The sequence below is a fragment of the Tetrao urogallus genome (genome assembly GCF_951394365.1).
Source record: "Tetrao urogallus genome assembly, chromosome: 1".
Classification (NCBI taxonomy): Eukaryota; Metazoa; Chordata; class Aves; order Galliformes; family Phasianidae; genus Tetrao; species Tetrao urogallus.
Genome location: NC_136813.1, coordinates 153,966,816 through 153,988,929, shown reverse-complemented (window position 1 = coordinate 153,988,929; position 22,114 = coordinate 153,966,816). Strand labels below are relative to the sequence as shown.

The 22,114-nt window shown below is 35.3% G+C and overlaps 1 protein-coding gene across 4 annotated transcripts in view; it reads right to left on the bottom strand.

Annotated features, from left to right (window-relative positions):
• Nucleotides 1-22,114, bottom strand: part of PPFIA2 (PTPRF interacting protein alpha 2) — a gene marked incomplete at both ends in the record, with an annotated part of 269,483 nt that overhangs the window by 88,975 nt on the left and 158,394 nt on the right. For all 4 annotated transcript variants that reach the window (XM_079537790.1, XM_079537791.1, XM_079537792.1 and 1 more), the window contains 2 exons: nucleotides 380-544; nucleotides 7,936-8,037. In XM_079537790.1, coding sequence (XP_079393916.1) covers nucleotides 380-544; nucleotides 7,936-8,037 — 267 coding nt within the window. The remainder of the gene's footprint in view (nucleotides 1-379; nucleotides 545-7,935; nucleotides 8,038-22,114) is intronic.

The window sequence follows — 22,114 nt, the reverse complement described above, 5'->3', positions numbered from 1 at the left end:
GTCAAAAAGATCTTTACTCTTATTTCACTCTCCCTTTGTATTTTTAAAATTTGAGAAGTCTACATTTTCTCATCAATAACCTAAAAACATACCAGAGACATAAATTCCATCCATGTTTATATAGCACTAACAGGGGAAATCTTTCTGATAAGGGTAAGATTTGCTTGTTTTGAAAAGTCAGTGTTACTGACTACAAAGGATAGCTAAAGTGACCAATACTGCAATTATTGGTCATACATTCCCAAGGACTTATTAGAATTCATACAAATATTTTAAGTAAAAGACTTATATAAAGAAGGAAATACACAATAAGCATCATAAGGCACAGTAAAGTAAGTCAGAGGGTATATTTCACATACATATATTTTCCATACTGTACCTTTTCATCCAGAGCCTTGTGGTGCTCAAACAGAGATTTCAGAGCTTTGAGGACCTCAACTTCACTGGAAACTCCTGAGGGAGACTGTGCTTGCCGTTTCACCACTGTCATCCTCAGTGATCTTTCGTGTCTTGAGACAAGGCACTCCAAATGCTCCAGTAACAGCTATTGGATTGTATATGAAAGGTTATTAATTTCTATTCACCTAAATGCCTTGGAGACTCAACTACAAAATGCATGGTACCAAATGGCAATTCTCTTGGCCACCTCTTTATGGGAGATACTACTGGAATTACTGCCAAGATTTCATGATTCAAAATCAGATAGAATAAGTACAAAAATTGAAAATCGAATCATAATTTAATTTTAAACTCTATGGAAAGTGAGAACAAAAAAATCATTTGTCATAGAGTCACTACTTAACTGCATTAAAGACATATTTATAACAATATTTGTCGTTGTAATTAATGATCATAAGCTATCAAATAACAACTAAACAGACCAAAACCTCTGTAGAACATCATGGAAAAATATGAAAGCAGCTTATATTTTATAAACCTAGCTGTAGCATTTTAAATTTGTACTGGAAGATTATAAATAAAATATGAAAAAGTAGAAATAGTGTTTAATTACATTTGAAGACTATTTACTCTAAATGTCACCTTTCATGACACTTACATGTCACTAACATGCTCTAAAATGTTCATTATGTCTCTTCATGAGGGAAGACAAATGGTCCATAAACAATACATTTCAGGCTACTAAATAAATTTTAATTATTTGTAGACTAGCTTGTAGATAACCTACTGTAAAAGCATGATGATTGTCATTATTACTCTAAGTAGCTTAAGTGAAAAACTGAAATGACTTGATGTTGTATGGAAAATTCACAATTTAGCAAGGCTTTTATAGGGCTACCATTACTCTTACTATCTAAACATACAAGAGAATTAGTGAGCTCTAAGTCTGTAACAAAGTTGCTAAATTTGTGAATCATAATTCTTGATACATGTATTTCACAATGCACAATTATATCTTAGCCTTAAGTGGAAATTTGAAAGTTACACAGCAAATTGTTTATTATTTCTCTTTTGATGTTGTTCTTAACATAACTACAATTAGTAAAGAGACATTTTCATCTGTAATCCATAGTTATTCTCAGCCACATAATGACCTTTACCTTATTAACAAGACGTGAAAGAGCATAAACAGAGAACAAACACATTGTAATTGTAATATACAGCTATCAAGCTAGGAACAATTTGGGTTTGATGCACTCTTTGCTTAAAACATGGTTCTCATATCTAGATCTGCAGCTGCTTATTGTTTTAAAATAATTACATTATTTGCCAAAAATAGTGAACACATATATGATTAATGTTAGTACACGAAGAATTGTAATGACTCCATGTAGTTCATGGAAGAAAGAAGGTATTTTTACCACTATTTATTTCAAGTGGTGGCTCATATTTATCAAAAGCAAATGAGTCATCTGATCTCTGTAGGGCTGACAACAGACAAAGCTGATTTTTTAATAACTGGAAGCAGTCCAAAGTAACATGCAGATTTGAAGAGGCCTCTTCAATCACAGTGGCATCGAGAACTTGACATGGGGATGTAGTAAGGTTGTAACTCTTATTATATTAGGACAGCTTCCCAACAGAATATTTCTGTTCATAACTTAAATAGCTAATTGCTATCATGAACAGAACAGAATTACCATGGCCAGATCTTCCATAAGTTTGCAATTATCTGTGGCTTAAACTGACACTTATAGTAAAAGGCTAGAATTACATAATCTTGCAAACTAATTTTTTAAATCAACCTAACACTGAGTAAATTTATTATATAATGCTCTAGTATCCTAAACAGATTATCCTGGACAGATGATCAGAAAGGGAAATTCTTAAGAGTCTTGGTTGGAAAGTAAAAGTGAGAAAAACTGCCGTAGAGGAGAAAAATGATGTCAACATAGGATATACACACAAGTGTATAGGAATATACACACAAGTTTGTTTTGCCCTAAGCTTAGAATTATCACTTTAGAAGTGTCAAATATAAATGTATACACATATTTCTTAGTTGTTAAATACAACTACAAGTATAAAACACTGCACTGATTTTATCATAATGTAGAAAGATGAGCTACTGACACAGGTAAGTGTCAAACACTCATGCAAAATTACTGCATTACTTGTGAACACTGCATTCTTTTTCTTAATGTAAGAACAATATTCCAGCTACTCAAATAGTAGTGGTTCATTTTTCCAGAAACTACCTCTGTGGTATTTTCCTTACTGCCAGCTCTCACAGTGCTCAACAAGACATGCTGACATAGGCTTCTGTCTGAGAGCAATTTCTTATTTTTGCTTTTCAACAAAAGACTGTTTCTCCACAAAATCTGTGAATGCTTCTTATAGCAAATCCATGTTAGCTGAACAGAGTATGACTAACCAGGTGTCCCTGTACCACAGTACTCCCAGCCATGCTGAAAGGGAAGAGTAACCAATCAACCCAAGAGTTAGCGAGCCTGCTGGCAAATCCCTCCTCCATCCTCTGCTGAAATTATATTTAAAATGATATTTTAGCCATCTTTGCTTCAACTACATATGCACAAAATACACACATACGTATATTTGTGAAGAACAAGAAAAGATTTCATGTCAAAATATTACTGCAAAAATACTGATAATTAATTAAATTACAAGCAGTTTGTTAGAAACAGCTTTAGGTGCTTTTGTATGTTTCAGTCACACACTGGCATTAACAAAGAACACATGCTGCTGAGCATTTTCTGCTCCCTCACTCTGTGTTGATCTGCTACAGTCATCAAGTACTCACAGGGACAGGAGGCTTGCAGAGAAGATGAAGATCAACAGCAGAAAGCAGGACAGAATCACCCACGTATAATACCAGTCATCGCTATGCTTTTCCTGCTGGAAAGCATAAGCTTGACAATGAATTATGAAATAATGTGACATTTGAATTTCGTTCTTATGCTGGGTGAGTTTTAGGATCCTCAAGATCCCAAGCTGATAATTTTACCGTAGCTAAATGGGATGGGTGTTTCTAGAGCTCTGACTTCATGAGCACGAAGAATGTTTAAAAATGATTATACAAACACTGAAAAATGTTTGACTGCTTATTTTGTGAAGGAATGAAGCAACTTTAAAATGTTAATTAGAACAAACTAAAAACAGACAGCTATTAGAATACAGTTTACTGTATTTCTCAGATCATTTCCAAAGCAGCGTGAAATAGAAATGTGTAACTAAATGTCTTTGTATGTTATCATGTACCTATATTGTACTAAACCATCATTGCCACAGGGACACTGATTTACTGGTGAAAAAGAAAACAAGAAATTTTTTAAAGAATGATTCAGTAAACCAAATTTAGTATGACTCAGTAACGTTTGCATTATTATAGGATCTGAATTTTAATTAGCATAAAGTATTTTATCTTAATTCTCTTTGTTTTCAATAAAACTGCAAAAAAAAAAAAAAAGTTCACAGCAGGGTATTAAACAGAGAAAGGAAAGAATCAGGAGAGAGCGATGGAGAAAAGTATGTAATAGAATATGGGGAAATACAATATAGAAGAAAAAAGATTTGCTAAAATGAGATTGACATGACTTAAGGATTCCTTATAAAAACAGGGCAACCCACTAAGAAGACAATGCTCTTTCACGTTCAGCTTCTCACCAACGCATGCAAAATGCAATTTCCTTTCAGTCTGTATTTAGAATACACGTTATTTAGTGAATCTCTACCTCTGGTGCAAGTAAAGAAGAAAAGTAAACTAAGCAGATAAGGGGTTGCAGATTATCTCTAAATTCAGCCATAAAGCCAGTCATCTTCCTCTGCATTGTTCAACAGCAGTGGAAGCCCATTTGCTCCTGTGGGAAATCAAATAACTTTACTGGTGAAGTACTGGTGGTAATCCTTCCTTGAAAAAATGAAGTCATAGCCTAGCTGCAGCTTATGTTCCACATTTGAGTTTCTGTACATTCAAGACAAAAAATAATCTCTAGGTGCAACACAGGGCACAGTTGGCTTTCTGGGCTGCAAGCGCACATTGCTGGCACAAGTTCAATTTTTGATCAACCAATACTCTCAAATCCTTCTCCTCAGGACTGCTCTCAAGCCATTCTCCACCCAATCTGTATCTGTACTTGATATTGCCCTGACCTAGATTCAGGATCTTGCTCTTCGCCTTCTTGAACTTCATGAATTTGACATGGGCCCACTTCTCAAGCTTGTCCAGGTCCCTTTGGATAGCATTCCTTCACTCTATATAGTAATTTCTTCCAAGGTATTTTTGTATATGTTTTCAAAATCACATGCAGTGATTTTATAGAGAGAGCCTGTTTGTCTTCCTGTCAGCAACACCACACTAATCAATACATACACATATGCTCCTGCATTTTTCATGTTGCCAAATGTACTGGCAGATTAAGTTGTCATCTAAGTTTGTGACATGAAAATATTTTTACTATAATATGTGAGAAGTTAATTATAGTAGGCAATAAAAATACATATTTTAAAGCAAAAAGTCTTCCAGGGAGCTTTGTTTAAGAATTCTACTAGAAGGACTGACTAGGAACTCAAGTCTAGGGTAAGCTATAAGGTGTAGTCTTTTTGCAGAGACCAAGAGTTTATGGGTCTCACAGAATGTTATTCTAGCACATTCTAATGCATTCTACTGTCAGGATCTGCTGCTGCAGATTGGCATAAAATGGCAAATTAGGTCTTGTAGCTTTTTTTGAGGGAAAATAAATAAATACATGAGTGTGGATCTAGAACAAAAGAAAATGTATGAGAAATGTAAAAGGGAAATAGAAAGCAAGAGTTATCTCGATATACTCAGAACCTGACAGATTTGCCATTTCAATTTCTTCTTGCTGATCTCCAGCTTGAAGCAGTAGGGGTTTTAAACAGTATCTTTCCAGTGATATTGCAGGGAAATAAAAGGTTGCATTAAAAAAGTTCAAAATAGGAACCCAAGAATCTAGACCTGAGCTTCTTTAATTATTATTAGTAGAAAGTGCTACCTGGGAAAAAAGTGTTTGTACTGAGTCATGGTGATAAGTGTGGCTATGCATGAGAGTGTCCTGTGGGCACAGTAAGGCCAGAGCTGGTTAGATATGACTTGTAGTGGGGCAGATGGAAAGAAGAATTAGCTGGACTCACTTTAGATGTTAGGAAAGACATTTTGATTCGTCATTGCAAAAGTATTTCTGTGGTCTTCTAAATATTATTACTTGAATGTGAATCTCTAATAACAGGAAAAAAAAAAAAGTTGTAGCTTTTTCTGACAAACTATTAATGCTGCTTTGCATTAACAGCATAAATATCAGCTTGTAAAAGTGCTTCATTATGTACAATGACTTCCTGTTAGAAACCTCTTATCTAGTATGTCATGGAGATGATTGTATTCTGAAGACAACAGCTGCACCAGTGTACCTGGAATGCTGGTCTTTACCTACAAACACAGTGTAGGGAGCCTGTATAAGGCAACATGACTATTAGAATAGACTCCAGGAACTAACTTAGTATATGGCAGCTGACAGAATGGAAGGAATATATACATGACATAATGGATGACAACATGTCAATGAAAATTCTGGGGGACAGTGTAAGGCATCAGTCATGTCTGATTTTTTTCTTCTTCCTCATTAACACTTATCTTTATCTTCAGCTCTTTACTCTTGCATTTCCTGCATTTTCTATATATTTTTGTATACTAAATCTTTTAATCTCCAATGCCTACGTTTGTACTCATTATTAAGACAAATTAGTTGAGTATATTAGATTAAACTGCAAGGACTTCTGGCAACATCATCATACTTTCCAACTTTTAATTGGAATCTCCTGGAAAATCTCTTACTGGATTTTCTTTCATGTAATATAAAAAGAACAAAAATGGACAATAATTAAATTTTTTTGTTCGCAAAGAAAGTGCTATGACAGAGCTTAATTTGACTTGTAACTAACTCAATTTGCTTTTCTCTCACAGTTGTTTGGTGTGCAACTGTCTTTGGCTACAGGGCTGTCATGGTATTCCTCTTTGAGCTACTTATTCTATCAGACTCATGCTAGGTATGGGTACAAACTTCGTGTTCAGTGGGCTCTGTAGTGAAATGGTAAAAACTTTCTGCTAGGTAGTTTTGTACACATTCTTATGAGAATGTATGATGACTGAGAAGAATACATTTAAATTTAGTATATGCACTATGTTTTCTGTAAAGAAAGGCAAATTTAGGTATTTTCTGTTCAGGAATGTGTATATGGAGATTACCCAATCAGTACAATTGTCTGGGCATTTATCTTAACCGTATCTTGTCTTCAGAATTTTGTGCTAGAAATTAATACAAGTTATTCTTTGTTCTATGTAACTTTATAAAGTTGACTTTAATAGTTTTCCTTTAAACATTTAAATAACTGATATACATAACAGTTACTGAAAATCTAAGCAGCTTTATTTCAGAAATACATGGCTGAGATGGCTTGCCAACCTGAAGAATGCATTGCAACTCCAATGTTCTTCTTCATTAATTCTAATTTTGTGGGAGCAATTTTGTATTGTTTAGATTATGAAAGAGTTATGGGAGGAAAAAATATGCTTTATCTGTTTCCCATCACATTTCCCAATCTCAACACATCTAAAACTTTTACATTTAGCAAGATTATCTCTTCTTGCTCCTTTAAGCTAGCATGGAGGTAGATGAAGAACCACTGTCTCTTAGTAGACAACTGTATCACTTGACCATCTTTGGATTTCCGGAATTTGTGGCACTCTATGCTATATCTGGCAGTAAAAAGGATGGAGAAAGACTGTCATGATTCTTTTGTCAAGTATCTTGCTAGATAACCTTTGGAATGCCAGTCAGGTAACCAGGGAAAGATACTAAGTGAGGCACAAAGCACTGTTAGTATAGTGAAAGGATGAAAGCAGGAAGAGTTGCCCAGAGCACAGAAGAATGCAACATAAATATGTTAAAACATCTTTGGTGTTCAGCATCTGTTCCAGGAGGCACTATCATGGATTGTTGGTTGCAGACAGAATAATGGCTTTTGATTGAAGCAGAATATAGCAAACTTAGGGGTGAAATGTCCTCAGCTGTATCACAAATGATATTTACTTCAAGGATGACAGTGGCTGCATCTAGACTAAACAGCATAGTCACTGTGATACAAGTGGCAGCCTTCATCTCATCCTTATTCAGACCAAAATCAAGGCTCCTAGGTACCTCAATATGCTGTACCCCTGCCCTTAGCCTTGAGAAGAGAAGAAGATCTGTGCAGGCTACTTATGTAGGACTTGGGTCTTGGAAAGATTAGTGAGTCTCTTGCTCTGAATGTACATACCTTGCAACGTTCAAAGTCCAGCATGGAGTCATTTTCTGCAGGTCTGCAGCATGGTAGATACATCCTACTACTTAGATCCTGACAAGTCTCATGTACTTATTTAAATACATTTTCAGGGAGGGCAAGGAGTTTTTTCTCCTATTTTATACATACATGATATCCAGAAAAGGTCTGCTGTACACTTACTCTCGTGTTGTTTCTTTCGGCCTTCAGTTCTGAAATCTCCTCCTCCTTTTCAAGCAGCTGTTCCCTACATGCATTTAATTCTTTTGTCAGTGCAGCAAATTCCTATGGAATAAAATTAAGTGTGAAGTTACACAAGATGTAAGCACAAAATTAATCAAATCTACATGCATTTTAGGATTTATATAATATTTAGAAACAAACACAAACTAACATAGCATATGTTAACACCAACACTTGTCATAAGCTTTTAAAATAATTGATTTTTCATTGAAAAATTAATAAATTTAATAAAAACCACCTATACAAAACACTGGCAGACTCTTAAAAACAGGAGCAGGCCTGAGATGACGACAACATTCTGCAGACATAAATTATCAGAACTAAAGTACAAGAACACAACTGGCCTATTTTGTATCAAGAAAGACACTATAATTTCATGCATAATGAGGTTCAGCTCAATGCATTTGCTTAGCAAGTTCTTTTGCCTTTCCATAATGCAGCTACTGTAATACAGCATGGGATAGAAAAACTATGGAATTCATTGATCAAATTCTATCTGGTAGCAGATTAGCAATATTTGCACTAGTTAAAACAAAAATAAAACAAAAAAACACCCAAGTACCTACCAAGTGGAGCTCTAATTTTTCTTGATGCTTAAATTTAACTACTAAAATGTATTTGGGCATCACAGTGAAAGACTCTATCATTCGTATTTGTTAGCTTAGCATGAGTTTCCTAAGAAATAACAACATAAAATGAAGCAAAATTTTAAGTTGCTCCTCATGTTGTTTTAAGAATGCAACTAAACAATGATTACAAAACAAATCTTTCAGCTACCAGAATTGATATCACCATTGCTTTTATGCTTCAAAAATACACATAAAATTTCATGTATACCAATGGTAGTCACAGATTTATCATTAAGTTCAATAACGAGAAGGTTTCAATCCAATCCAAAGTGGCAACTTTTATCCATAAAACTGAAAAGATTCTGTGTCTCATGGAAACAGTGAGGCAAACAATGAAAAAGCATTTGAAATATATAATCGTGCCAGAAAGAAAAGTTGTCCAGATGAGCAGCACTGCTGCTAAACAAAAGCATATACATATTTAAAACTTTTAAGTTAATTGAGTTTGACAAAATAATTAATAGCTGTTAAGACCACTCATGAGCAGCCAGGATTAAAGTGCTATCGTTCCTAATTCCCCCAAGAAGAAAGGAGTTTAAGAAAACAAAAACATGTCTAGGTGGCTTATCAGCTGGTAGGATGAACCTGAGTCTAAATCCACTTCTTTAAGACAACAGCTAGCAATGATCTCAAAAGAAATTGGTGTGCTGTCTCCCTTCAAGTTCTGGGAAGCAGCTTTTATCCAAACTGAAGTGCTTTTCAGTAGAGGTTTGGTGATATTCTTGGCTTCCTTCTGTTTTAATCAAATTTACAAATAGTTAATTGTATATTATTGATAATAATGATATTGTATTTTCAATAATATAGATATATAATAATGTTACAGTTCCTGTATTAGTTTTGGAAATGAGATTTAAAACTCTGCTCACTTTTCAAAAGTATTATTAAAACTTTTGCCTATATATCTTACTTTAGTAAGAAGTAGAAGTGTTGCTCTGTATAGAGTTTTCATTGAACTTTATTTGGGGTTGTAATTAATGTCACGTATCAAGTGAATATGCCATATTTAATATAAGCCAGTGATCTCAGGTGAGGTTGAATTAGAATTCTAAAGCTGGAAAACACATATGCACATACTCCTTTTATATTCTTATAAACTTTATAGTGCCACAGTGTGGAGATCTTGTTGCTAATATACATTGTTAATATTACTAGTATAAGCAGTATGATACTATTTTAATTTAACACCTTTAATGTCTTTGTATTGTTTTAGTTGGAATTGAAAGGTGAGTGACAGATGTTGGAAAGGACAGCAAGGATCATCTGGTGACTTACAGTAACAGTTACTGTAAGGCAAAGAAGTCTGCGAACACACTTTTCTTGTTTTGCTTGGAAACAGAGAAATATATGAGTTTATAAAATTGTACATTCTTTGCTGTGCCAAAAGAAGCCTACTAGCAGCAATATGATCTCTAGTGTTTTGGCCAATATAATCTTAAATAATTCAGTATTTGAGTTTTACTATTTTGTTGAACAGTGTGGATTTTATTCTTTAAAAAATTAAGGTTTCCTTTGCTTAAAAATAAATCATTAAGCAAAATTATGCTCTGTGAGTTTGATACTTAACCATTTCCTCTCAGCCTCCAAATATCTTCGGTCTATACCCATAGTATTACTATCTAGTTTGGCCGGGATGCATGTATCCAGTACCTTAGACTATTTCCTTCAGTTGCTGACACAGTTCCTTCATACCTTTTAATGATTCTGTTGCTGTTGTTCTCTGAAATTCCTGTGTTATAGTATCAGAATTTATAAGAACACTCACTTCTTCATACCTGTGGAGCTAAAGTGCTCTCGTCACTCTTTTTATCTGAAGGACCAGTGGCTGTTCCTGAATCAAGAGCTTTGACTTCTCTGAACTGAATAATGATAGTATTTTTCTTGGTGTTTGTTTTGTACGTGTTTTACAGGGAAAGTCTCAAAGTGCAAATTGAGTTTGCCCTAGAGCTTTACAAATTGCTTCTGTCATGTTTGCTTTGACAAATTAACAACTGCGATAAAAGCTCACAATAACTTGCTTTTCAATTCATGTTACCATAGCTACAAGTGAAACCCATTTTAAGTATGCCCTCCCTTTCAGCCCAAGGTATTGCTGAGATATGACACTGTAACGCTCCAGAGAACATGGTTCTCCCACAGGTTAGAAACAAAGCAAAACACATTTTTGTTTTATCCAGTTATGTAATAAACAACACATGACAATAATGACCTCCGCTCTTGCAATTCCCCGATATACACAGGGATCAAGGGAATACTGTCATCCGGAATTACTGTTCGCAACCAAAATCTTGCATGGTCAGTCATAGTTTGTGGGCCCCGAAGGTGGGATCTGTTGCATAACTAATGTGACTTGACATGTACAACCGCACTCTTAAAGCTTATGTAGAAGTTGTTGGGATATAAAGCTAATTAAGAAATAAAGAGAACCAAAATGATGAAAATTATGCAGTTGATTTCACTGCTCTTATATTACAAAATGGTAACAAGACACTAACTTTTTTTAATGGGAAACAACTAAAGAATGTATTTTTTTGTCATCTGAATAAACAAAATCTTGGGGCCTATTTGATCTGCTGTTTCCCTTGTCTTAATACTTGGGCTATAACACTCAGTCTGACTGAAAAATAGCTGACACAAAATGACAGCCCTTCACTTATCCCATGCATATCTTCGAAGGGAGGGCAGAAGCCTCAAAAACAAATTCAATGGAAATTTGTGACCACTGAAAGGACAATTTGGCATTACAAATCTGAAAGTCAAGGACTTCCCCTGGCGTAGCAGCTGAGAGCACAGGCTTATGGGTGCCCAGGAGAGAGGGGTACCACAGGGACAGGCGAACTGACAGTGCTGCCAGATGTGCTGGCAGCAGGGCTGTGCAGGGAGGCGTGCCACAGCATCTTTACCTTTACATATCTGCCTCTAGGGGTGGCTGAACAAATGCTGCTTTCTCTGCTTATTGTTCCCAGAAAGGGTTTGCAAGGATCGTTTTTTTCATGGACTAATACACAGAAAATCTATATAACAATCCTCATAGGTGAGGGCATGCTAGAGAAATGAGACTTCAGAGCTGCAACACTTAATTGTTCAGCTTTTGAGTACAGTCCAGTATGGAGAGAGTTGAACTCAAATGAAAATGCAGCCTTTCATCATACATACTTGAAAGAGTGAACCAATTTTGTAAGACCTTCCCTCACCCCAACCTCCCCACCTCCCAAAAAAAGAAAATGAAAAATAAAAAGATAAAGGAAAAGGAAAAAGAAAAATAAAAAGATAAAGGAAAAATAAAAAGATAAAGGAAAAAGAAAAAGAAAAAGAAAAAGAAAAAGAAAAAGAAAAAGAAGAAAAAGAAAAAGAAAAAGAAAAAGAAAAAGAAAAAGAAAAAGAAAAAGAAAAAGAAAAAGAAAAAGAAAAAGAGAAAAAGAAAAAGAAAGAGAAAAAGAAAGAGAAAAAGAAAAAGAAAAAGAAAAAAAAAGAAAAAGAAGAAAAAGAAAATTCAGATTCAGACAGGATGGGGTGTATTCAGCTTATAATCTGTTCCTCTGGAACTGCCTTTGAAACGCAGTTTATTTCAGCATGAAAGAATGAACTCTCTCTGCACAGAGAAAGAATGGTTAGGCTTTGTAATTTCTGTTTTGCATTCAAACTATGTAGACAGAATTACCTTCCTAAAAATTTAGAGGTTAGTCATTTAACAAGAGAAATTATGATTTGTGACAATTCTCTGGGAGTTTTAATCTTTCATTTATTATGTTTTAATTCAATTCAGTTTTCTTAAATTGCACCTTCTTTCTTTTCTAATTATTCCTTCATTGGAAATCTTGCTCAAAACTCTCCGTTTTTTAAAATACCAATTATTTACTTTAGTCATTTCACCCCTACTAGAAAAGAAATTTCAATGTTGTTGACAGCAATTAGCAATACAAAAGACTAAGAAGTTCTGGATGAAAGTCACCGTTTATTTTACTGTAGAAGAGCCATAATTACAGCCCTTGATTCTAGATTAGGTTGAATGCTACATTTCAATATTTGGGTTTAGTGTCAGTCTTCTGAAATGTGGAATTGGCTGTGTCATATGTAATGGGTGAATCTCCAATACAAACTTTGAATTACTTTGTTTAACTCACACCACTGGTTCAGATGGGGAGGGTGAGGTGTTATCTGGTCTTACTTAGCCACTAACGTGCTTCAAACTATCCAGGAATTACTAATGCGTGTTTATTTATTTAGTGGCCTGCAAGACATCAAGCATGTGAAAAGTGTGATCAAATGTGACAGTGTGAGAAACTATTAATTCGCAGAGAAAAATGAAGAAGAGGAGATTGCTGTTTCATAAGAGAGAAAATTAACTCAGTAACACAGGGGATTTGTGAACTCACACTCCATTTATTTTTTTTAGAATTGTGGGCACTGTCTGAGATTCTGAAATATGCAGACACTTTCCCACACAGAAGCACACAATCAGCGCTTCTTGGAAGAAATTTAAAAAAAAAACAACTTTTTAGGGGTTTAGAGCCAATGTTAACATCTAGAACAACAAATAATATCAACACTTCTACTGAACAGAAAATGGGATGAGAACTGTTACATAGTTCTCCATCAAGAAATAATTCCTTCTTTAAATACTCCGTTGAAACTACATTATATTTTGAACTAACTCTTGCAAATATTTACTTATAAAACTTATTTCTTCTTACTTATTTCTTTCTGGGTAGAAGAAACCATCTCATACTAATACAGCCCCTATTTGGACGGCCTACTATTGTGTTACTGTTATGACTCTGGTCCCAAATTAAAACAGAAGTAATTGGATATTCCAAGGAAAAATAAAATCCCACATCTCTTTTATTACCTAAAAAACAACACATATATTTTTCTTCTACAAAGATCTGGAAAGGAATAAGAGAAAGCAAAGGATTATAATAAATGTATGTCTCACTAAGGCCCTTGAACATACTGAATGAGCTCAAATACATATGTATATTTTGGTTTAGCTTTGTAGTAAATGTAACCTAGCTTTTTAAAAAATATCTAATTTCAATAACTATATCGTGTTACTTTCATGATTTTTAGAAGCAAGAGTAGCTCAATTGCATTCTAACATATATTTTAAGTCATCCAAAAAGAAACTTATATGATAGCTGTTTAAATATTAGTTCAACTAATACTTTTACAACAGTACTTTGAGATAAAGATAATGGGAAGAACATACAACTGTCAGGACTTGTGGTGTATTCTGCCTAATTTTCCTGCTGTAGGACACGCTTGCCACTGAAAGATGAATTTCTATAGATTTTTGAAGCCAAAGTGGATCTCCCTAGCAACATGAGCATCATGACAACTGTTTTATATGTGCATTGCTTCCTACTAATATGAATACTGAAGCACAGAGGATCTATAACCAAATTAAACCACTACTGAGTTATTACTATTGAAGGATGGGGTAAAACATCACTGATTTGTAAATATTACAATGGGTAACTTTAAACATCTTGTATGTTGCAGATTTTATAGAATGGAAATACAGACTGGATTGTAATTTGCTTTAATTTCTTCTATTTCAGAATGTTCCACCACACATAGTATATTCTGTAGAAGTATTAGTCATGTAGGATACTACATCAACATGCTTTTCAGAAGTGTTAATTGGAGTTGCAGTGAATCTTGCTTCAAGTCATGCTACTGAAGTTTGGAAATGAATCAGCTGTATAATAAAGGAGATTATAAAGGAGATAGGAGTACTACCAGCTAAATCCATTCAATAATAAACGCTGTGTTCCACAGATATTCATATTCATTTCATTTAATATAGTTCTGATATAGTTATGCTGCAGACTATATTACATTACTATACTTTTTAACATTGAAGTTATTTACAAAAGTAAGTCTTGATGATTAAATACTGTATCGAAACTGATGACAATTTACTATTCCATAGTAACAAATTCAGAATCTGTGCAATACAGAAAAAGAGCAAAAGGACAGACTATGACCAAACCAAAAAATAATTTTCTTAGGGACTGATGTCAAAGGAAAATGGGATTAACTTTATTCCAGCTGATGAAAAGAATATTTTTTCAGATATTGAAATATTAAATATGTGAAATGGCTCCAGACAAATAGCATAAAGAAATAATAAATTTCTGTTTTAATTACAAGACTACCCATTGCCAACAGTTTAATTTTATGCTTATAATCCTTTTTTTTTTTTTTTTTCCAAAATTGAAATAAACACAAAATAATAAAAAATAAAGGAAATCTAACATGCAAGTTGTTGAAGTACTTTACAGACTGTACTGTGGCTTCTGCGTATAAACACATACACACAACTCTCAATTAGAAGGCAGATTGAGGTCAGTACATGGCCTTAAGAAATAACCTAAAATAAGTCCTGACAGAGGGAATATATAAAGGGAGACTGTAAGATGCAACACACATTTACCAGTAAACAGAACAGCCCTTTTCTTATAATGTTGGTAAGTAATCTTATTTTATTGCCAAATCCAGCTTACAAGTCTGGTTGATTTTTAGTATGTCTGATGCACAGTTTAAACTCAACTTTCTTAGTTTTGACTTCTTTCTAGGCAAAGGATCTTGTTTTCTTTCCGGCAAACATGACAAAACACAGAGTGACCTTTACTTCTCCCTCATTTTAAGGAACGTACACTTTTATGACACTTGTCTCCTTCCCTTCACCCTCAGCATTTTCTCTGGGTAAATCTTATCCCTGATCACTAATTCAGCTATTAATAATAGGTCAGCAAGTCTGCTATTCTGATTAAGAGCACATCCTTCCTTTCACAGCAAAATTGTACTCTTCCCTTTTCACAGTGCGTTAAATGAGATTCAATCATTTTGTATTTTAAGTATACTTAATTTTTTTTTAAATGTCGCTTTATAAAATCAAGTCACAAGTATTTGATGTTTTGGACATTTTCCACTGTCTCCCATTTCTTCACAAAGTTGCTCACAGAGGAAGAAATGTATATAAGAAAGGAGGAAGGAGAAAACATATACTTGCTTAATTCTGTTATTTTGAATAGCACTCCAAAAAACTTCTGAATGTTAAAGTTTAACAAATAACTCTTTAAGTTAAAAAAAATTCAAATTCTTATTTTTTCATCACACAAAAGAATTGTCAAAGAAAAATGAGAATCAAGTCTAGTAAATGACCTCATGAATCAACAGATCTCTTTACCTAAACTATATTTGACCTTTTCCTTTCACAAATAGATACAGCCATCCTCTTGCAAGTCTAGGAGGTTCTTCATTATGTCAGATTTTCAATGTGAGTTTTATCTCACATCATTTGTGTTGTATGTTAGAAAAAACTATATTCAAGCTGATCATTGCAGATAAACATAGAAGATGGTACATTTAGGAAGTGACTGAATCAACATGCTTTTGGGCTGGACAAAGCCTAACATAGAATCTTTATATTTCTAAACAGGGCTTCTATTAAGTGAATTGAATGAACAGTCTCATGTGCCCTATTTTGTTCCTGGTCAGGCTGGTCCTAGTCTAAGCTTATTTGAAAGAAGTGAAAAAAAATCCCAGTTTTAGATATCATGGACTACTATACAGTTGGTATTGCTGGTGGCAAACACCATTAAATTCTAGGAATTATCGAGTAGTAGTTATTACCCTACTCTTACAAGTGCTAGTATCCAAGTGGAGCAGTACGATGCAGTTTGACTCTTGCAGGAGATAACAAGGCAATTGACCAGTAAGGATGAATATCAGGAAGTCCAAATTGTGAGCTTTTTCTATTTCTGTTTTTGAGTTCGTGACAATTAATATATATTGTTTCACTCATGCAAATTCTATTACTTAATCCTTTAATTTAGATGACTACAGTACATATTTACTTTTATGATGGAACTGCATTTACACGTAACTCTTGGTGTCTCTACTGGAGTTAATTTAAGCCATACATTTCATTAATCTTTTTATTTGACAAGAAATGTAAGGCACAACGTGTTTGTTTTTTAGTAATGTTTTATCAATCACTACATTAAAGCTTATACTGATTTACTAGCTCTACGGTTGGTCCAAAGAGGCATTTAATATCCAAAAAGTACACATATTTACCTTAGGAAGGAATTCCAATTTTGATCTTTCCAGCAATCTGTAATGGAACATTTGCTTTTTCTACACACATTGAGAGTAACATTAAAATTTATTCAAACTTTGCTTTACACTGTACACAAGGTAAAAAAGTTACTAACAATGAATTTTCATTTGGTCTATATTACTATGACAGGCTTTTAAAACTTCAATAGAGAAAACGAGATAATTGGTTGCAGATGTTCTTCATGAAGAAGTATTATGAGTTGTTACTTATTGACAGAGATATTGTCCTGAGGAAAAACATACAATGTACAGACGTACAGAACACCAAACTAAGGAATGGTATATTTTATATCAGAAATTACAAAGTTACCACTAGCCTCTGTTCCTCACTAATAAAACATCTTGATATTATGTTAACTTTCGACATTAGCAATGTCATCCCTATGCTGTCACCTATTACTAAAGCCTCAAAATCTTTTTTATAAGAATATAGAATAATTGATGCAAAACATATAGCAGCATTTCAACTCTGAAAATGGAGTAAATACCTTTTTTTCTCTATGAAGAGAGAAGCTGATAAAGTCCTGTAGTTTATAAAATATGATTATGATTGCAAAAATAAACATTATGTTAAAAGCCTTTATTGATTTTGAGTCAGAAAAAATAATTTAGTCCTCTTCATTCATGAAAAATGGGACACTAAATAATAAGTTTCAATTAATTAACATTTTCACTGGTGTTCATTCACGTGCTGTGTTCATGAATGGAGATAATTTACAAATTATGTCTTCAATCATAGCATACTCATGGGCTATGAGAAGCAGCTCTAGAGCTCTGAAGGACTCTGGTGACTGCAGTCAATAGATAAATAAGAAAATAAAAAATTACATCAAAATAATGTCAAATTAGCTATAAACTTCTGAACTGCCTACTGGATAGATGACCCAGAGGCTGATATTGCTCAGAGCCTAAGCAGTTTGTCCACTTCTTTTTGGTTAGCTCTTCAGGCACAGAATCACAGAATCATAGAATCGTTTTGGTTGGAAAAAATCTTCAAGATCATCAACTACAAGCACTTAACACTATCGAGGCTAAGAATAAATCATGTCCCTAAGTGTCTTAGCACACATCTTTTGAATTATCTCCAGTAATGACAACTCTATCACTTCCCTAAGTAGCCCCTTCCAGAGCTTGACCAGCTTCTCCATGAAAAAATTATTCCTTAGATCCAATCTAAATCCCACCTGATACAGGAAACTTGAGGCCATTTCTTTGTGTCCTATCACTTGTGATCCAAGAAAAGATATCCTCACTACAACCTCCTGTCAGGCAGATGTAGAGAGTGATGAGGTCTCAGTCTCTTCCAGGCAACACAGCACCACTTCCATCAGTTTCCCTAGTCCTACTGGCCACCCCATTTCTTTCACAGGCCAGAATGCCATTGGTATTCTTGGCATCCTGGGTACACTACTGGCTTGACCAGTACTACCTGGCCCTTTCCTGCTGGGCAAAGATCATTTCATAGCCTTCTCCACCTTTCTGAGGAGATGTCTAGGCAGTGACTGGCTGTCAGGCAACAAAGGCTCCTGTCATCCCTCAGCACCATGCCCCAAGAGACAGAGACTGCCTGGTTTTACCAGCAGAGCGGCAGACCTCCTCTCTGTTCTGCTCCTAGTGCCAGCATTTTGCCAGGAAAGGTAGCCCAGTGGGAAAGTTTAAGTTAGAGGTGGGCAGCCCATGCTGACTGCTCCCAACTCCTGCCTTCGCTCTGGCCAGGAGATTTCAGCCAGGCATCAGGAGTGGAGCAGGACACAAAATCAGGGACACGAGCTGCATCTGGCTCAACTAGACCATGCTGCAGCTGCCTTTCTGGGAACTTTAGGCTCTTTTGTCCTCTTTTCCACAAAGGGCTTCCCTGGTCCCTTCAGTATGCTGCTTTCTCTGTGATGCTATGGGGGATAAGATGGCTGCCTGCGCCTCCCAAGGGCCTGATCTGGCCTCTCTCCACAGCCAGGAGCTCAGACTGGAACTGTCAGCCCACAGACAAATGTTGCGGGCGGAATTTGGCAACAGGGCCCATCTCCCCTCCCATCTTGTGATGGCACTGCTGAGAGTGTCTACCCAAGAGCTCCCAGAACAGGAGATTTAAGGAGATGCCTGGGCTCCACCAGCTTCCCAAACTCCACTTTCACTGCCCTGCAGCAAAGACCCCAACCTGACCTGGGAGCCTCTGACCCTGTTGGCTCTGAGTGATCAATGGACATAACCAGGCAATTTGTAACTACATGGCCCTCACTGCTTATCCTGGGGTGCTGGATCAGCCTGGTTAATTCCAGAATTCCTGCTGAGCACATCCGCAAGGCTTGAAGGTTGAGAGGGTTCTGTGCACTGTGCAATGCCTGGGGACTCCCAGCGTCTATCCCTACAGTTTCTGTTCTTTTCTGTAAATGGCCTTTCCTAAAATAATCAATAGAAAGCATTATCCTTCCTTGCCTGTCAGCCAGATCAGCATGAGGTAAGTGCATATGTAGCTATAAGAGTATAGAATTAAAACAACCATCAAAATGAACTTTGCAGAGAGTAAAGATCTTGAGCTAGCTCCTGCCTGTTTATGTATTCCTTCTTGCTGACTGGAGACATTCAGAGTCACGATGATGAACGCAGAAACTGGCAGCAGAAATCACATTTCAACTGTACATTGCAATTGCTATATTGTGCTTGTCCTATGATTTCAGTATATTGCTAGATCACTTTTCTAAATCAAAATCCCATGTACTGTTAAACATCTTCAAATAAGTGAATTTGATTTTAGCCATTAAACTCTCCCTGTGTGGAATACCACGAACATGGTCAGATAGCATTGGGCTCTGAAAGCCTGAGAGCTCAGCAGTAGGAATTCAATAGCTTTCGCAGATTTCTTCACTTCTTTAGAAACTGAAGACATTACACAGGCATTGGTGGAAAATGTTAATTTATGTTCAGGCTACTAAAATGACAAGCCACATAACTACATTATGGATACAGTCAGAGTTTCAAACCATATGAATAAAACTACTATTCTGAGAGACTGTAAAATGTTTCCAAAAGTTTCAGCTGCATTGTCAAACCTCTTTGGAGTAACAACATATGAATGACTCAGACTCAAAAGCTTTTTCCATGAATTGAATTTTTGTTGAGTTGAAATAGGTTTCTATGGTAGCAGTAATGCTATAAATGATTCCCTGTGGCTTAAAAGTGCCAGGCAGCAGCAATGCCTCTAGCACCTACTGCATTATTTTCAGTCACAAAAAGAATTCATGCAGGGGCCCAGATCACAATGTACCTCATTAGCTGTGCTCTCCATCAGATCTGTTGAAGTGGTGAGGCTAACCAGGTCTGAAAGTTAGTCTCTCACAGTAGTAAATCTGGCCAAAGTAGATCTCATAAAGCCTTAATATTTTGGGAACTCTTAATTCAAAAAAGCTGTCTGCATCTTGATAACCTAAATCAAAGGATGGAGTAGTCTATCTTGTTGGGATTCCTCTATCCTGACTTACAAGTTTGACTTGATGCCACTCTCAAAAGTCAATCAGACTTACAAAGTCTAAACCAGTAAACTTTATTTGAAGGAACAAGATCTAAACTTTCACAGTTTGACAAATAGAACTGAAGCTTTTATGTCTTCTGAAAATGTTAAAAAACAAACACATAATCCCTTCACAGCTTTGGAAATTTTGCCTTCAGCAGTGTAATGCATAGAAACACTTTCACATTAAGTTCAAATACACGGGTCGTCATCTCTGACTAACCCAAGTGAATGTCACAGAAACTTCACATTCAGTCCTTATGCCTAAAATGCCATACACACAGCACATTTATTTCACAGTAAGTAGTTTTTATTAATTTCTATCAGTATGCCTAGAAACTATACCTATATATACTATATATATATATATATATATATATATATATATACACTATACTTTAAGGCTTAACATTTCATTATACTGCATGGCATAAAAGGAAAGAAAAATATGGTTTATCTCTGAAGGAACTTACTGCCTAAGAATAAAATAGGAAGCTGTAAATTGCCAGGGACAAGTCAGAGGTAATGTGACAAGGTGACAGATCTCAGGTCTCAGGTCTCAGCTACATACTGCATAATCATTTTCCTGATAAATCACAGAAAAAAGACAGACATCACTGACATGTGGGCTGACAAACAGGCAGCAATTCCGAAGAACTGAATTATACACTTTCATATGGTAGATGGGTCTGTATTGAGTATGCTCACCCTCCATGCTTTTATTGCTATCTCTTCCTTCAGAGAGTCTTGGGTGAGCAGCACAGGCCATATTACCTTTTGACATCAGCTCACTTTTCAGTTAGAGCTCTCGTTTCTATTTTTTCTCATCTTTGTGTAGAAACAACATCATAAATTTAAACAAAGGAAAAATATTCCTCCTTTTCCTGATTAACAGCAAACTTTTAATAGCAAAATTTGCTACCTATGAAAATTGTATTAAATTGTAAGTAGAAAGCAAACAAAATAATGTCAGAAATCTGAATAATATCTGAGACTGAAGGGAATTACTGCTGCTGCTCTGACAACTATGCCTCCTATTTTACTGTGTTGGCCCACAACCTCAGTGGTGGATGTTTGTGGCATGGCAGTAGGGGTTGAACTTTCCCACAAACATTCCATTTCATCTTGTTGCTGCAAGACAGGTGGCAGCAGAGGGGCACTTTGAGAAAGTGGCATCTGATGTGGAAGTACATATGAAGCAAAGGTGTGTCACTAAATTTCTCCATGCAGAAAAGATGGATCCTACTGATGGTCACTGATACTTGCTGAACATTTTTGGATACCAAAAAGCGCACAGAGGAATTCAAATACACCTTGGCTTCACATGCACTCCCATGTCAGACACAGTTTTATCAGACTGCCCCTCTGCTGCCATCTGTGGCACAGCAACAAAACTGGAAGTGTTGAAAGAGGTGTAAATGCATTAGAAAATCAAAGTAAAGGAAGACTATCAGTTTTCTATTATTCCAGGGACAGCATACCCTAGAGTTAGATTTAGAGGCAAACTTACAGCTGCAGTCATGTCATTTATGACAAATAATATTGTTTTAAATATTTAAATTACCAGACAGGTAAATCACATACTGATTATCTAATAATAAATAATACATCTTGAGAAACTGCATCTTTTCAAAGACAGTGCTTAAGGGTATAGCTATCAATCATAATTGATTCATCCTCAAGATAAGTATTGATTCTTATCCAATATTTTAAAACCAATTTAGTTCAAAAAATGGTTAGTTCTGTATCTATTTTCTTTAAATAGAAAGATCAAATAAACTGTTTATGGAACAAAAAAAAAAAAAAAAAAAGTATTACAAAGTTTAGATAACTAATATAAGTACAGTAGTGGTTC